The sequence below is a fragment of the Colletotrichum chrysophilum genome, assembly GCF_026319265.1.
Source record: "Colletotrichum chrysophilum strain AFK26 chromosome Unknown scaffold_208, whole genome shotgun sequence".
Taxonomy (NCBI): Eukaryota; Fungi; Ascomycota; class Sordariomycetes; order Glomerellales; family Glomerellaceae; genus Colletotrichum; species Colletotrichum chrysophilum.
The window spans coordinates 28,963-45,156 of NW_026517495.1; the positions used below are offsets into that span (position 1 = coordinate 28,963).

The 16,194-nt window shown below is 54.5% G+C and overlaps 6 protein-coding genes across 6 annotated transcripts; 2 read left to right on the forward strand and 4 right to left on the reverse strand.

Moving 5' to 3' along the window:
* Window positions 1-437: 437 nt before the first annotated feature.
* Window positions 438-1,034, reverse strand: COL26b_013154 (uncharacterized protein; the record flags this gene model as incomplete). Its single annotated transcript, XM_053185777.1, has 2 exons — window positions 438-749; window positions 816-1,034. The coding sequence occupies 2 exons, from the start codon at window positions 1,032-1,034 to the stop codon at window positions 438-440; spliced, it is 531 nt and encodes a 176-aa protein (XP_053030274.1).
* A 767-nt stretch (window positions 1,035-1,801) lies between these two features.
* On the reverse strand, window positions 1,802-3,041 carry COL26b_013155 (uncharacterized protein; the record flags this gene model as incomplete). Its single annotated transcript, XM_053185778.1, has 2 exons — window positions 1,802-2,867; window positions 2,923-3,041. 2 exons carry the CDS (start codon window positions 3,039-3,041, stop codon window positions 1,802-1,804), a joined length of 1,185 nt encoding a protein of 394 aa, XP_053030275.1.
* A 575-nt stretch (window positions 3,042-3,616) lies between these two features.
* Window positions 3,617-4,111, reverse strand: COL26b_013156 (uncharacterized protein; the record flags this gene model as incomplete). Its single annotated transcript, XM_053185779.1, has 2 exons — window positions 3,617-3,752; window positions 3,855-4,111. 2 exons carry the CDS (start codon window positions 4,109-4,111, stop codon window positions 3,617-3,619), a joined length of 393 nt encoding a protein of 130 aa, XP_053030276.1.
* A 1,780-nt stretch (window positions 4,112-5,891) lies between these two features.
* Window positions 5,892-7,188, forward strand: COL26b_013157 (uncharacterized protein; the record flags this gene model as incomplete). Its single annotated transcript, XM_053185780.1, has 3 exons — window positions 5,892-5,915; window positions 6,005-6,240; window positions 6,300-7,188. The coding sequence occupies 3 exons, from the start codon at window positions 5,892-5,894 to the stop codon at window positions 7,186-7,188; spliced, it is 1,149 nt and encodes a 382-aa protein (XP_053030277.1).
* Window positions 7,189-7,914: 726 nt separating this feature from the next.
* On the forward strand, window positions 7,915-11,439 carry COL26b_013158 (uncharacterized protein; the record flags this gene model as incomplete). The annotated part of the gene is made up of 3 exons (XM_053185781.1): window positions 7,915-8,392; window positions 8,440-11,329; window positions 11,388-11,439. The coding sequence occupies 3 exons, from the start codon at window positions 7,915-7,917 to the stop codon at window positions 11,437-11,439; spliced, it is 3,420 nt and encodes a 1,139-aa protein (XP_053030278.1).
* A 2,685-nt stretch (window positions 11,440-14,124) lies between these two features.
* Window positions 14,125-15,024, reverse strand: COL26b_013159 (uncharacterized protein; the record flags this gene model as incomplete). Its single annotated transcript, XM_053185782.1, has 1 exon — window positions 14,125-15,024. The coding sequence occupies one exon, from the start codon at window positions 15,022-15,024 to the stop codon at window positions 14,125-14,127; it is 900 nt and encodes a 299-aa protein (XP_053030279.1).
* Between the last annotated feature and the right edge of the window lie 1,170 nt (window positions 15,025-16,194).

Consider the following 16,194-nt stretch of genomic DNA (forward strand, 5'->3'; position numbering starts at 1 on the left):
ATTCCATCTGGTTCTTGTGATCTCATATCACTTCAAATAGGTTACACGGTGTGGATCGAGGCGGGAAGAGCATTCTCATCTGCCTTCCGTCTAAACCACGACCGGGTTTCTTGGCTGCACGGCGAAATCCGAGACTTGAACGTACATGTACACACCAACGTCTGCAGCATGCCTTGTTCATGATCGATTTCTTATGAGCCAACCAATATATGAAGAAGCATGCATTCATATCCTGCTTGTGGCTCCGGCGATGCTTGGCTTTGTGGGCCGTAGGAGTTCCGTCATGCTTGGCATCGGGGAAGTTCCGAGCCTGTCAAAGCAACGCGCTGCCGCTGGCTCCATGTTTTGAGAAACAAGAGTATCATTTCTATCATAAATGGGTAAGAATAACAAGAGCGGTTCTCGACCGTCATCCCGTTATCGGAGAGCCCTTCGTCTCAATCGGAATCAGTGTACCACTCGTCACTGTCAGAATCAAACTCATCAAACTCATTGTCCGAATCCCCCTCAAACAAATCGTCCGGAATCTTGGCAATCCGTCTCCCGTCTGGCAGAAGGTTGTAGACCATCTCAGCCACGCACCGCAATTGCATAGCCAAAGCCATGTCGTCGTAGTGGATGTGAATGTCCCATTTCTTGACCTTCTTCGCCAAGCTGGTCCACTGCGTCGTGTCGGCGCCAAGAGCCTCGCACTCCTTGCGCTTCTCCGCGTTCCACCACGTCGGCAATATGGGTTTGCCTTCCTCGGACTTGGTATTTTCTGCTTTGTCCAGGAAGGTGCGGAATCCTTACTTGCCGTCGGTGGCCCCGGGGACGTAGAGGGAGCCGGGCTCCTTGGCCTTGGCGATGTCCCACCTGTCGTCCATACGAAGCCGGTAAGCGTCGATCAGCAGTTTGTAGACATCCGTCTCTGGTCGCCCGTTAAACCAGGTTCCTTTCCCCAGACGATTCCACCCTTTTTCGGGGTGAACGGGGCTCTTTAGGCCACGCGGTAGCTTGGGGACCTCGTGCGAGGACGGAGCTGTCTGAGCCATGTTTGTGGATAGTCGTAGGAAGAGTGGCAGTGTACCAGCAGAGGGATGATCTCAAGAGAGTGGAAGTAGTCGTCGAAGCGAAGTGCAAACTAATCAGTGTATGAGATAGCGAGGTGCTCTCGGTGGCGTCGAGCACTGGAGCGAGACGAAGCAACTTCAGCAATAGGTCAACTTCGAGACTGAGGTGTTTACCTTTCAGGATTCATTCCCCCGCAGCTGCAATGAACAAATGCGGATGTGATGATGTATGATTGCAACGTCGTGCCATTACCTAAGATGAGCTGGGGTTAGCCACGCCCACTTGCCTGCATGCTGCTTATCTGCCCCCCAACTTATGAGATCGCCTTTATCGCCATTCACCGGTCAAGAATTGTCGCTTCATCTGATCATACCGTTTCACTGTCCCGGAACGATGCCATAACTGATAAGTACAACGAAGTAATAACCAGGTCAAGTTGAGGCCCGTTGTTGGAGTCATCGCTACCGTATTAGTATCTAGCTACCGTGTTCATCGTCTTGTCTGTGTTTCTTTGACCGAGACCAGCTCAGATCGTTCAGACTTGACGAGGTGCCAGAACAATGCCCTTCCAGAACCCTAGTACAAAAGAAACCGAAAACTCCAAACCAATACCATGTCATGTCATACCAATTCACGCTCCATGCGTCTGATTACCATGCTTTTCTCACCAACGCCTTGCTGTCACGCCGCGCGCTCATTACCATGTCGAAACCAAAAGCACACCCGAATCCTCTCGCATCTTAGCTCTTCAGAGGCTGTGCTGCCTGCCATCGCTGTCGTAGCGACCCTCGCCAACGTAAACGAAGCCACCATCGGCGCTGTACTCCCTCTGGGTAGCGCAGATCCAATCACCACCCTGGAACTCGCCGCTGCCAGCGTAAATGAACCGGGAGTCGAGGACCTCGATAGAATCGCTGCGCTGACGGTGGCGGGAAGGGGGGCGCTCTTCGCTGTCGTTGCGATCGTTGCGGTTGTCTTCGTACTCGGAGTAAGGGGAAGGAGATGTTGCGCGGCTGTATTCGCGACGCCTGGAGCGGGAGCGATCGTCGTGCTCGTCGCGGTCGTCCTCGCAGTCGTAGTAGACCGTTGACACTCTTCCGCGGCTGTCCTCGCGGCGTCTGGAGAGATAGCGCTCTTCCCGCCTTCCACGGTCGTCGCGGTCGTCTTTGTAGTCATAGCAAGGCGAAGGCGATCTGTCGCGCGCGTACTCTTCCTCTTGAAGCTTTCGCCACTGGCGTTCCTCCCAGGCGGCTTGCTCGGCGGCGGAGAAATCGGAGCGCTCGCGAATGCGCTCGCGGGGAGGAGAGTAGTCTCTTGTGCGCTGTTCGACATCTGGGTTGAGGCGATGATCATGGCTCTCGTAGGAGGTGTTGTACTGGCGATTCTCATGGTAGGAGGAAGTGGCGTTACCCGAGTAATTGAGGTGGGTGCGGTTGTTGTGAAAGTTGATAGTGTTTCCATTGCCGTTCAAGATAAATCCATTGTTGGACAAGCGGTTTGCGTGGCGCTCTGTGTGCCGGTTGTTTCCTGCGTTCGAAATGCGTGTCGAGTTATCGGTGACGGGGTTTCCTGGTCGCAAGACGGGTGCTGTGGACCGGGATTGGTGAGATCGTCTCGATTCGTGATTGCGATCCCGATAACTGCTTGAGCTATCGGACGACTGCGAGGAACGCGCAGGCTCCTGAGCGGGGCGCGAGTAGAGTTGTCCATCCACGGTGTAGTACTCGCGCTTGGAGGTAGCAAAGACAGGAGTCGGGTCCAGGCCGTAGATCTCTTGACAATCCTCGACTGGAAGGCATTCAATGCACTCGTCCCTGATTTGGTCAGTGGTGATGGACATCGAGGTAAGTCTTGGGGACATGTGCATACCGGCTGGCGTTTGCCTTGGTAGGCCCCTCGCAGTACAGCTCGACGCTGCCGTCTGAGCGGACGCGCTTCATCACGCAGACCTTGGTGCTGAACGGGAGAATGTCGCGCAAGGACACCATTGTGACGAATGAAGTGGGAGTCAGGCGAAAAGGAGACACTGAGAATGAAGTTTGTTTTGGGGATGGTCCCGATGAGAAGAGGTGGGATGCGAATGAGACGGGTCCAGCCCGAAGGAAAGTCGATTGTTGGTGATGGAACAAGACTGAAGACTTGAGTCTGTGAGGTTGTTTTCGTTGTAGGGAGAAAAGGGAAAATTCTGAGATGGGATTGGGGTGTGTTAAATAGGAGGAAAGAAGGAGGATGGCGGTCTGAAGCCGTTGCGTGGTGAATTGAAGGTCGTCCAAGGTGAGGTTTATGCCTGGGATGTCGGGCAGGAGGCGGCTTTGGTGATGGTGAATTTGGTGGTGGGTAGGCGCCTGGTGGCTATATAACGCGAACCTGACGCGTCCTGGATCTTGAGCCACCTGAAGCCGACTTTCAATTCACTTGAGGTGAGAAGCCCGCCCTTGAAGCCGGGGCCGGGAGCGGTGGTACTTGTCTTGAGGTGCGGCAGGCACAGTCACCCTGAAATCAAAGCGCGACTTTAAAGGAAGTTGGCATACAATTGATCAAGTCTATAAAGAAATGATGTCCGTTACTGATTGGAAAATCCATGCCTCAAAAACACGTTATCTTCAGGGAACTCGTCCAAAGCGTAGGGCTCCCTCAGTCTAGTCGTGTTGACATCGTGCCTCCATCCAAACTCGTCGACCTCTGGCGCAGGTTCAGGTCTGAAACATCGGTAGACTGTCCATAAAACGACGAATGGTAACACAAGACCTATGGCAGAGACTAAAGCGACTAAGAGAAATGGGAAAAGAAAGAGGGCCCACATTAGTATCGCAAAGTTGAAGAAGTACGCCCGCGCAAGGATGAGGTACTCAGTGGGATCCTCCGGACGAGCGTCCGGGGCGAAGATGTGCCAGAGGAGATGACCAATCAGAACGGATAGTGGGGGGAGGATGTAATTTGGGCTTGAGACGCCGAGGAAGGACGTTAAGGGGATAATGTTGGTGTAATGTCCGAAAGTGAGGATGGCTGCGGAGATGATGAGTTCTCTGAGGAACTCGAGGTGGGCATTCCAATCCATTATTGTAGTGTGATTCGTCAGGTTATCTGTCTACTGTTGTGAAAGACTTTATGCAGAATTCATATGAGCATTTGGGGAGAGTTTGAGTTGGTACCTATATATTGAAAGTTCCCGGAAGCTTGGAGTTGTCTTGCAACCTCCAAGCTCTTCAATGCCGCTGTACTCGGAGAGCATATTGTCCCAGGGAACAAGCCATTATCCAAACAACACAGGTAAAGGTCATCACCACCTGAATAAGATACAGCGAGTTCCATGCATCTCATCTTGGTGCTCTGGAAAGAAATATTGACAATTTAGAAACAAAGACCTGGCATCAAAAAAGACGAGGCATCAGCGAACAATGCGAAAGTTGACCCAAAGCCTTTGTTGATGAACAATGTCATTGACAGCAGCCATTGAAGTAAGCTGATGGGTTGCCACAATGCCATATCATAAAAGAGGAAACACCCAAGAAGTGCGCGGCTCATTATCGTTTTTCCACAGCAATTCATAAGTTTCTGCTTTACCATCACCGGACCCTTTTCAATTAAGCACCAGAACCGACGACTCACAATGACCTCCGAAAACGCCCGCAAGTCCCCCAAACTGCAGGAAGAGACCGACACTCAATCAGTGATTGCACAAGAGACTGCATGTTCCTCTGCTGGAGCGACAAATCTTCCTCTGGTCGCATACTCCACCTTACCATCATCGTCACCGCTATTGTTGTTAGTATTGTTATTACTTCTATTGCCATCTTTCTAACTACAAAAGAAATAGACTCACGCAGGCACAGTCAAATTGAGCGGTCTTTCAAACAAAACAGAGAAATCCGGGGCGACTGCAACAAACCTCGTCCCGGCCTGAAGCAGCTGAAAGATAAGGCTGAAGCGCTCAAGGCTGTCTATGACAAGATTGAGCCTCAAGATAAGCGGTTTGCTGATGAAATGCGAACTTGGAGCTAAGATTGAGCAGGAATTACCACACATTTTCGAGCCCGTTAAGGAATCTTATGAGGCCCAGCCCTTGGTGGAATCCCATTCAGAGACCAAGGAATGGGTGCTAGATGGGGGTGAAAAGCCATGAGGCGTTCAGGATGTGATGTGAGCGTATGTTCTAGGCAATTGCCCTGTTCAGAATGAAACGACCACCCATTTTCGCTGCTCAAGCTGCTCAGTTCATGACATCTGCCCTTCCAAAGTCATCTGCTCGGTGAGCTAGTCTCCTTTTTCAAGGTGAAGTCGGTGAGGTCGCCAAAGTGGCACCCCGCAGCTGGCAGATCGAGCCAACACCTCACCGATGCGCTAACACAGCTCTTGGTTAGCGCCTTTCAGAAGCTTGGACCCACCTTCTCCCACCGAATAGAGCAGGTTCAGCTGCTGCGCCTAGGTCGGCAGGTGCGTCATAACAGCTGGCAGGTGCGCCTTGTTCGCCAGGCATTTTTCGTTCCAGAACCACAAGCGAAGGCTACGAAGCTCCCTCCACCTGTCCCGTTCAGGCCGTGACCTGCGCCTGCCGTCACCACCACCGCCGCCAGCAGCACCACCACCATCTCTACCAACCCCCGGCTTCCCTTCAGCCTCCCGCTCCTTTTACAACATCGCTGCTGCTGCCACGGGCCTCCTCCCACGGCTCTGCTCGTCTGATCTCTACACCTGCGCATTGCATCGCATCAATCTCCTTGACATTTCCCTCCTTCTTATTTGTTTCTTTTCGTTTCAATTTCTGGTTGTTGCTGGCGTGACAGCTGGGGAAATGCCTCTTTGACATCGGCACGTGGTCGCATCTCTTCTTCTTCACCATGGTGTCCTTTTGGCCTTGGAGGGTAAGTCCACGCCTCCCCCGAACCATGCACACTGCCTTGCATCGCGACCTAGGGCTTTTGCGACAGATACTGACTGACCTCGACTCCAGGGCGAAGACTCCTCCCCCGCCTCCTTCGAAAAGACCCTTTCCGCCCTCTCGGCGAAGATCACCGACACCCAGGGCCGACTTGACGGCGCGCGCAACACCTCTCGCCGCATCAGAGTCCTCTGGTCTCTGTACCTTGCTTTCGCATATCTCGTCTACTCGATCGTCATCTTCCTCGTGGTGGGATGGAACGGCATGGGCATGTGGGAGTGGGTTGGTGTTTGTGGAGGTCCGGTCGTGTATGTCCCCCCCGCGGACTCCGTTTGCGCATCGCGGAAAGCTGACTACGAGTGAACAGAATCTACCTCACCCGAACCACCGTCACGGCCTTCTTCAACTACCGAATCGACACCCTGTCCAACCGCCTCAAGGAACAGCAAGCCGACCGAGCCAAGACGATCCAGAAGCTCAAGGACGCCACGAAGTACGACACCACCCTCGAACTCCTCGAGAAATATGGCGGCGGCGAGAACAAGAAGCAAAAGCAGAAGCAGGGCGCAGACACCGAGGAGAAGAAGCAGCGCCAGCAAGCTCCTAGGCAGCATGAAGGAGGTCGTACCAACATGCCTCCTCCGCCGACTGCCAACATCCAGCGTCCCAGCGCTGGCTCGCCTCCTCCGGGTATGCCTCAGGGTTTCCAGCAGCAGCGCCTCTCCCCATCTCCGCAACCCAATGGACTCGAGCCTAGCGAAGAATTCGCCCCCAATGCCTACAGCGGCGGCCACGTCCCGCCCCCGCCGCCTCAGTCGCAACAGTTCGTCCAGGTTGATGGCGTCAATTCGTCCCACTGGTACGATCGCATCATGGATCTTCTCCTCGGAGAGGACGAGACGGCGTCCAAGAACAGGATCGTACTCATCTGCGCGCATTGCCGCTTGGTCAACGGCCAGGCGCCCCCCGGCACGAAATCGCTCTCCGAGCTTGGAACCTGGAGATGCATGGGCTGCGGTGCGAAGAACGGCGAAATGGACGAGGGCAAGCGGATTATGAGGGAGGTCCTCGGCTCGCGGGCCCCGTCAAGTGACGTGTCGGTCGGCGAGGAGTTCAAATCATCTGATGACGAAGTGTCGAGCGTGGAGATTAAGGAGGAAGACGCTGATGACGATGTTCATGGAGCTGGCGCAAAGACCACGGGTAGACAGGGAGCATCGGGGTCCAAGAAGCGCAAGGGCAAGGGTGGAAAGTAAGTGGATGCGGGATATTTTATGGCGAATGCGCCGTCAGCTAGCTACAGCAACATTTCATACATAATTGCAGAATCACGAAGACACATACTTCAACATCCGTTTCGCCAGCTGAGGTGGTCACCTCCATTGTTGCTGCTGTGGTCGCATCTTGATTTCTATTTTGGTCGCTGTGCAGACGCATCTGCTGGCAGCTGGAGAATTGCTGCACGAAATGTGGCTAGTGCCGAGGCTGAACGCTAACGCGGCCTCTTGTGAGAGGTCCCCACCGTCCGTGCTGACCCTGCCTCAAACTTTGGGGGAGCACCTGGAACAGCGCAGCTGGCTGAGGACACCTGTGAAATGAAATGTATGTAGGGACCTCTGCTGTCCCTTGAATACCCTTCGCAAGCCACGGCACGCCGACAACTTGGCCCAGAACATTATCACCAAGCGATTCCTTCATGCTGGCCCTTGGCTTTTGCGCTTCGAGATCCCTCTATTTGCCACCACCACCGATAATGCAGTTCCCTTCCATCGTCGACAGACCATAGCTCTCTCTTTCGAACGACCCTCCCGTCAGAATAAACGAATCCATGGTCACAGGGTAATCCCATCCATCCCTTTGATCGGCAAACATGTTCCAGGTGCGTCTCCAGCGGAAACTTTTTTTTGATTTCGATCTACTTGTCCAAACCACGTCCCAGCTGTTGTTCCTTAATTGTGCCCTCGCGACTGCTGGCAGCTAACATGATGGGACTGCAGAGGATCAAGGGCGCCATCGATCGGACAATCGCGGAGGAACAGGCCCGCCAGGAACAGGCACGCAAGGCACTCGGCCCGGACTCTGGGACGCCGCGCAGGTCGGACTCGACGTCGCGAGGCAACCAGTCTCCCGCGCGACGGCCCCGACCCAAGAAGAACGTCAGCCAGGACAACACCAAGGACGGCGAAAGCCCGTCCAACCCCGACCCGGCCGTCTTTGAGGCGGCATTCGCGCTGGACGATAGCGAAGAGCCCAGTAGAGCAGGAACACCGAAACCTCCGACAATGGAGGACAAGACCGACGAGAAGAAGGAGAAGGTCGAGGAGGCAGGACAGAATGGAGACGAGAAGAAGGAGGGTGAGGCTGGCTCGGCCACTGCGGCGCCCGCTGCTGCGCCGGAGCTGTCTCCCGAGGTGCGGACTAAGCTGCGCAAGCTCGAGAAGCTCGAGAAGACATATCCTGGTGGGTACGATGTTCCATGCTGCAAGGTCAGCGCTGACGCTCCCCAGAACTCCTCCGGTCGTACCGAATCGCCCACGGCCGCGCAACTTCCATCGAGCCGTTCGAGCGGGTGCTTAAGGAGCATACCAGTGTCGGCTCGATCAGAGAACCTGATGCGCTCGTCGAGTATCTCGACTCCTTGAAGCAGAAGGAGCAGATGATCATGGACGAGTACAAGCGCGTTTCAGTCGAGAAGGACGAGTTCAAGAAGAAGTTCGAGGCAGCCGAGAAGGAGGTCGAGACGCTGAAAAAGGAGGTCGAGGAGCTCAAGGCTGCTAAGCCTGAGCCCGCGGCGGACAAGGCCGAAACCAAGGAACAGGTCGACGCTGCGACGGACACCAAGGACGATGGCTCTGTTAAATCCCCCGACCCGAACGCCGCCAAGTCGCCCCTGCAGCAGGCGTTGGGCATCTTCTCGCCGAAGCAGAAGCCGCAGGAACCAGAGGCGGACAAGGACAAGCCCGACGACGCTGGCGACTTTTTCTCATACGACGAGGAAGCTCCCAAGTACGAGGCCGACGTGGCTGCCAAGGAGGAGGAAATCGAGAAGCTCAAGACCGAAGTCACGTCTCTGAAGACTGAGCTCGCGTCTGCCAAGAAGTCCAGCGACGATCTTACCGAGAGCCTTGAGAAGATCACCAAGGAGGCCAGCGAGCTGCGCGATGAGGCTGCTGTCAAAAACTCCCTTCAGACTCAACTCGACGCCCGAAACACTGAGATCAAGACGCTAACCGAACGCCTGGAGACCTCGCAGAAGCAGCTTAAGGATGTCGAGAGCAAGCTCAAGGGTGAGCTCGAGACTGCCACCAAGGATGCCAAGGCCGCTCAATCGAAGTTGTCCGAGGCAAACACGCGGGCTGACAAGGGCGAGGCGCGAGTCAAGGAGGTCCTGGCTTCCAAGGCCGAAGTGGAGAAGAAGATTGCAACTCTGAATACCCAGATTGAAACCGTCAAGAAGGAGAAGGCCGAAAACGAGAAGAAGATCGACGAGCTTACCAAGAAGCTGGAGAAGCACAGTGAGCCTGTGCCTGCTACACCAACAACCCCTGCGCCAACTGAGACCCCTGCCGCGGGCGCGGGTGGTGCTTCGAAGAACAACAAGAAGAACAAAAAGAAGAAGAAGGGCGGCGCTGCTGCTGCTCCAGCACCTGCGGCAGGCACCGCCGAACAGCCTTCGCCTGCGGAAGAGTCAAAGGAGTCTGACACAGAGGCTTTGGAGGCTGAGATTACCCGCTTGAAGGAGGAGGTCTCCACAAAGGACTCCCAGATTGAGCGGTTGACGAAGCAGCGCAAGACGGAGGAGGATCTTCGCGAGGAGATTGACACCCTGCGAGACGAGCTGACAGATATTGGCCAGGAACACGTGGTGGCTAAGGAGAAGATCAAGAACCTCGAGATCGAGAAGAAGGAGCTGCAGACCAGGATCGAGGAGCTGGAGAAGGAGCTGGGATCGTCTGCAAACGATGCCAAGGCCACCGAGAAGTTGCAGAGCGAGTTCGACAACCTCCAGCGCGAGTACGACGACCTCAAGACCAAGTCCTCAACTCTGCAATCCGACCTGGGCGCCGCCCAGCAGCTGGCTCAAAGCCGCTTCAAGGACCTCACCGAGCTGCGTGAAGTCCTCCAGAAGGCTCAGCCTGAGATGAAGAGCCTGCGTCAAGACTCTGCGGCTCTCAAGACCGCTAAGGATGAGCTCTCGGCCAAGAACACTGAGCTCCGCAACCTCGAGAAGAAGGAGAAGGACCTCAAGGCCGACGTCGCCCGCACGCAGCGCCTTGCCGCAGACCGTGAGACGGAGATCAAGTCTCTCCGCGAGAAGCTTACCAACGAGACCAACAACCGCCTCCGCCTCGAGGACGCGCAGAGGGTATCGGGCCGCGACCTCCGCCGCTCCGAAGCCGAGAAGGTGGAGCTCAGCGCCAAGCAGGAGAAGGCGGCGCAGGAGCTGCAAAAGGTGCAGGAAGAAGCCAACAAGCTCCGCCCGCGGGTCAAGGAGCTCGAAGACGAGGTGGAGAAGTTGCAGAAGGAGAAGAAGAGCCTGCAAGACGAGGCGGACCTCAAGACGCAGCAGTACACCAACGCGCAGGGCCTGCTCGGCAGCATGCGCGACCAGACGGCAGAGCTTACAATCCAGCTCAAGGAGGCCCGATCGCAGTCCGAGTCGCTCGAGGAGGAACTCGCTGAGATTCAGAAGCATCTTACCGAGCGGACCCGCGAGGCGGAGCGCATGCGCGGCCTGCTCGCCGACGTGGACGAGCGCGCCGACAGCAAGGTGCGCGAGATGCGCGCGCGCATGGAGGCTGCGATCGAGGAGCGCGACCGTATCGAGGACGAGTCGAGCACGCTCGCCAGACGGAAGACGCGCGAGACGGAGGAACTCAAGCAGAAGATCCGCGACCTGGAGCGCGACATCAAGATGCTGTCCGGCGAGAAGGAGGAGCTGGAGCGCAAGGAGCGCGAGTGGCGCAAGCGGCGCGAGGAGCTCGAGGCCGTAGAGGAGAAGGCCGAGGCCGAGGTCAACGAGATGCGCGCGGCGGTGTCGGATATCCAGTCCACGCTCGACGCGTCGGAGCAGCAGGTCCGCGACGCCGAGAAGCAGAAGTCGGATCTCAGGCGGCTGCTGGAGGAGTCGAAGCAGCGGTTCGACAAGGTGAACAAGGAGCTCAAGACGGTGCAGGCGAAGCTGGGCGCGAGCGTCACGTCGGGGCGAAGCTCGGTCGAGTCGAGTCGGTCTGGAGGCCTCAACGGAACCGGATCGCCTGCGCCTGGGGGTGCGTCGGCGTCGACGGCGGATAGCTTGTATCTGAAGACGATTCTGCTGCAGTTCTTGGAGCAGAAGGATAATAAGCTGAGGGAGCAGTTGGTTCCTGTTCTCGGGCGGATTTTGAAGTTTGACAAGTAAGTTTTACGTCTCCGTTTTGAGTCTGTGGATGGGCAATGCTAACGATCTGTGCAGGACGGACGAGCAGAAGTGGAAGGCTGCGATTCAGCACATCACTGTGAGGTGATGAGTAGTGCGTGTGTGATAGTTGTATGAATAAATACCCCCCACGACGAGTTGGGTTTCTCTTGCGCCTTTTTTTGTTAGTCGTTGGTGATCTGCTTCCTCAGATGGAACTTTCACAGTGTGCTGCTTCATTTTGGGCAAGGAGGTGCGTTCGCTCAAGCATGAGCAGTGACGAGGTTGAGGACCGTCGAACCTAATTCTGCTCCATGCCTACGCCGAATATTGCGTCCACGCTCAAATCACTTTGATATCACCTCGCCATCGTCCTCTTGCGTTTCTATCTCCGACGGCACAGGGTCCCTCTCGTTGGGGAAGGGTTGTCTCTTAGCTTCACGTCCCCAACGCGGCATTGGAAGAGTAATTCTGTACAAACACAAGGCTTGGCTGAGAATGTCTGGCTCATGGTCATTTAACTGCCAGGCCTGTGTCTTTATTAATATGCTCTATTGGTTGGCTGAGTTAGGTGTGTTGGCTCTTAACTATCCTGGTCTCGCTGATCTTTCCTTGTCTTCGTTCTTGTCGTCCTTTTCGTCGTCCTTCGTCATCCGTTTATTACCTTCATCACTTCCATTATCCCTATGATCCTCTTTCCACCGGCCCGGAGCCGCAAAAGTTGAGTTCGAGCCGCAGAAACTTCAAAGAGTCCAGCTGTAGTCAGCAGCAAAAGTGGAACCACCATCACAGAGACGCAATCGCAAAGTACATTACAGCACACCCCCCAGAACGTACTATGGTACGGTTTACCTGTGCAGGCCGCTTACAGTCGTTTTTGCTGACATGGACCCAGAAGGGACTCTTGTTTTTGAGGAAAAACAGAGGACTCAGACGGGCGATGAACCCACGAATCATATGCACATAATGTGCGACACGATCGCGCCCACATATACCGTTACGGCACAGAGGTGACAGTGGAACCACGGCTGTAGTAGCTCAATCATGGGTTATGTCGGCTGGCTATCGGCGGGGGCATTTCCGTTGGTAAGAGTTTAATCTCTTTCAGATGAGATTTGCACTGTATCTTTGCGACATGCTGTTTGGCCGCATTTCCCGCTGTATTTGGGATATATCATGGGCCGCGGTGTCGCGAGAGAGTAAGATGCTTCTTTACCCTCGCGTGTCCGTCTAGTCCCAGCTTTGCGCAACCAGCGATATTCGGTTACGGAATCTTGGGCTACGGTCATGGTCGAAACAACCGCAGAGGATACACTTCTGGCAGCCCGCAAATTACTCTTGCAAGACCACGGGAAACCGGAGTCGATGATGAGCCCCAGGCTAACGACCGAGGTGGCGGCGTTCTGGGCCTTCATCGTCCTCGTTGTCCTTGGTAGCTCCTAGTCTCCGACTTCTTTGACTTGAAGGGGCCCGAGTCAGATTCTTGATGGTATAGCTGTGCCGGTGGTTCTGAGAGGCGCCATGTATAATGCTCTTGGCTCCCCGGGTGCTGGAATTCTTGACTGCGATGCTGTCAGTCGTAGTATGTGGTATATTTCGCATCAATCTATGCGATATGCGGAGCTTTCAAATGAACTCATAGGTGTAAAACCCAAACCAGGCAGTCGCCTCACCCGCTTGCCTATCGGCAACGGTGACTCACATACGCGTAAGAAGAGAATGAGTCAGGCACAATGCTGCTACTTGCAAGTGCCTAAAAGAATCCATGCTCCCTTCTTCACTTTCTGTCTGACTTGAGGTTGGCCCGGGGCTGTGGATGCTGCGGTGGACTCGGGGTAATTGGGCACGTAGGATGAAGTCTACGACTTGTTGAGTGGCTGAGTCTCGTCGATCTTGCCCTCGTCGTTCTTGCCATCATTGAGATCAACGCCTCTTGTTCCATAAGAACATGTGTCTCTCTCCACGCTTTGTACCAGCTTGCGTTCACAAGACGCTGGGGCCTGACATCGACGTGTCACATGTACTCGAATTGATTGAGATTCATTGATGATATCCTCGTCGCCGTACGGCATTACTTATGTCGTCTTTTCTGTTCTTGCTGGCTCCGAATCGGCGGATATGAAGAAAGGCACGTGGGCCCAACCATCCTTCTGTACCTTTGCCCGCGGGGTTGGAGGGGAGTTGATAATGTTTTTCGTGTTTGATCTATCTTTTGTGTCGCGCATACCATCTGCAAAGAAAATTAAACCCCGAATTCAGATCGGGGAAATCAGAATTTGGGATGATGAGGAAGCCCTCATAAAGTCCTCTGCCCCCTCAAGTACTCAGTCATCATCCTCTCCATTTTCTTCCGCTGTCGCATCGCTGCTTCTTGGTTAATGCAGATGCATGCCTGCAAAGACCCTGTTAAGGGTACCCGATAACCCTTCCTCCTCGTCAGGGTCGGGCAATTCTTTGAAGTAAGCTTCCGAAACCAACGCGTTGAACTCGCTCTTGATGTCTGCTTCCAACTCAGGCCTATTGAGTCGCCGCTCTGCATCGGTCGTCGTCAGCCCAGGCTGCGCCCTGATCAACTGCTCTTCCGCGGCAAGTTTCTTCTTCACGAGCTCTCTGGCAGCGAGCAAACCTGCCCACCTAGCGCTAACCAGGTAACGCGTCTCTCTTGCATGATCCGGGACTTGGACTGGGTTGGCTCCGCGGACGGGGTTGAATGCTTTCTCGACCAAGGCGGCTTCGCTCCGGGGAACAATGATTCTGAGCTCAGCGTCCGTGATTTGGATGTGAGGATCTCCTGCTAGGATAGATCCTCGATCGAATCCTCATTCGCGAACGGCATTGCTTCTGCCGCGCTCTTTCTCCTCCCTGTCTCTAGAGTAGCGTACAAAGAGAGATACCAGGGCGCGAAGCCTTCTTCCATCGGTCCAAATTCCTTCACAAGCCACGCGTAAAATTGTGACTCGTCGTTCCACCACTCATACGGCCACCAGCCACAAAAGTCGACGATTTCGCGAAGAGTGAAGTGGTCGGCTGGATGGACGGGGTACGGAAGCTGTTCATTGTCGCTCCAGCGCTGAATCTTTGCCATACGGGTCATACACCACACTTGGCAGAACTTGGAATTCAGCTTGACCACTCTTGGGGCTCGTAGCTTCTTTCCGTGGGACAGATAGGTAATCATGAAATCACCAAGCTCGTATTCTCCGTGGTTGACCCCGAAGCTGTAGCCCTCCACGAACCCGCCGAGGATGTCGGCAAGGACTTTCAGGCGACTATTCTCACCCATGTCGAGGTAGCCATGTGTCTCGTTCTCGTCAGCATCATACAAGGGCTGTGGTTCGGCCATCGGATAGACGCGCATAGAGTCCTCGTCTTCGCGTGTGCAGAGGTCATCCATGGAAACTCCGTCGATGTACTCCATAGCCACAGCACCAGCGTATCGCCATTCGTCCGCGGAGCTTAGAGCGATTGCCCAGGTATCATAATACTCAGGTGTGAGATTGTGCCCGCCAGTGAGTCGGAGCTTCCCCGGGAGCTCATTCCCATTCTCATCCCTCCCAGCTCTGTGCATATAGCGCAAAGCAGATGCCTCTCGGCTCAGATGTTGATCGGCTAGCTGGTAATGGGTGTAAGATCCGGGGAAAGTAACTGTGTGCGGGTAGTATTCGTGGTCGAAGATCTTAATGACAATCTTCATTCCCGCGGCGAGAGGGGCGTGGTACGGCGTAGGCTGGGAAGGGGCTTGTATAACCCTGCACAGAACAACTTGAGGACCTTTCTCAAACCCCCCTGAAAGTGTCTCGAGGACGGAAAGATGCATTCGTTCGTTGGCGGGGGCCGTTCTTGCAGGATCAAAGCCGCTAAGATATGTCCGGACCGAATAAGGGATGGGAGTTTCGATACGTGGTTGGCTTTTCCAGGGCCATGGGAAGTGGCTGAGCCCATACGGAGGTGTGATCTTTATGTGAAGGGATAGCGCCAGCTCCTTGCCCACCGCGTACGACGGTACCTCAAACTGGGTGTCGTGAAGAGAAGACATGATGGTTTGCAGCAAGGCGCGGAGAGGAAGGCTGGGGTTGACGGGACGAAGAGTGGCAGAAGATGTGCGCAGGGAAAGATTCTGATTTTTGCGCGAAGGGATTAATATCTTTGAGAAGAGAACAATGCCTGTGGCTAGTAGGACGAACCGCAGCGTGGAGTGAAATATGGTAACCAAGAGGGAGAAAGCAACGACAAGGTTGCTACGGGGGTAGGGAGAGAGGTAGCTTTAACCAGCCCTTGCTCTTGAGAGTTTTCTTCTTTTCTTCGGCGCGTGTTTATAAGAGAACTTGGTAGAAGGATGGAGATTGTATTGAGAAAAGCGCCGTGCACATGCTTCTGGGGAAAGCCCAAGGTGGACAAGACAAAGAGGTTTCGGGTTCAGGAAGTACTTCAGTCATCAAAAAGACGGGCGGCTTCAACGTAGACCTGCGCAACGATATGACCCGGCTTAACATTCAGCTACCTACCTAGCAAAGAATAGAATTGCAGCACTTTCCTTTTTGAAGTCCGTCATGAGCTATATTTTGTAGAAAATAAGGCGATATTTAATTCGATCAATTTTATCAGAGCTCCTATCTCCCTTCTTCAACTTCGGTGACAAAGCATCATTCGGACAGGTCTGAGAAGCGAATTGCAATCTTTTGGTTGTTAGCAGATGATATCACTGATATGCTGACAAGTAAACATCCGATTAGAAGGTTTGAAAACGAGTTTCTGAATCCGTCGTCTCCGTAAACAAAACCGCTCTCGGACAAGGCAGGAACCTCGTCGGACTGGTTGCCATTCCCTTATTCAGCCCTCTCGCGGACCCGGTCCATGCAGTCTC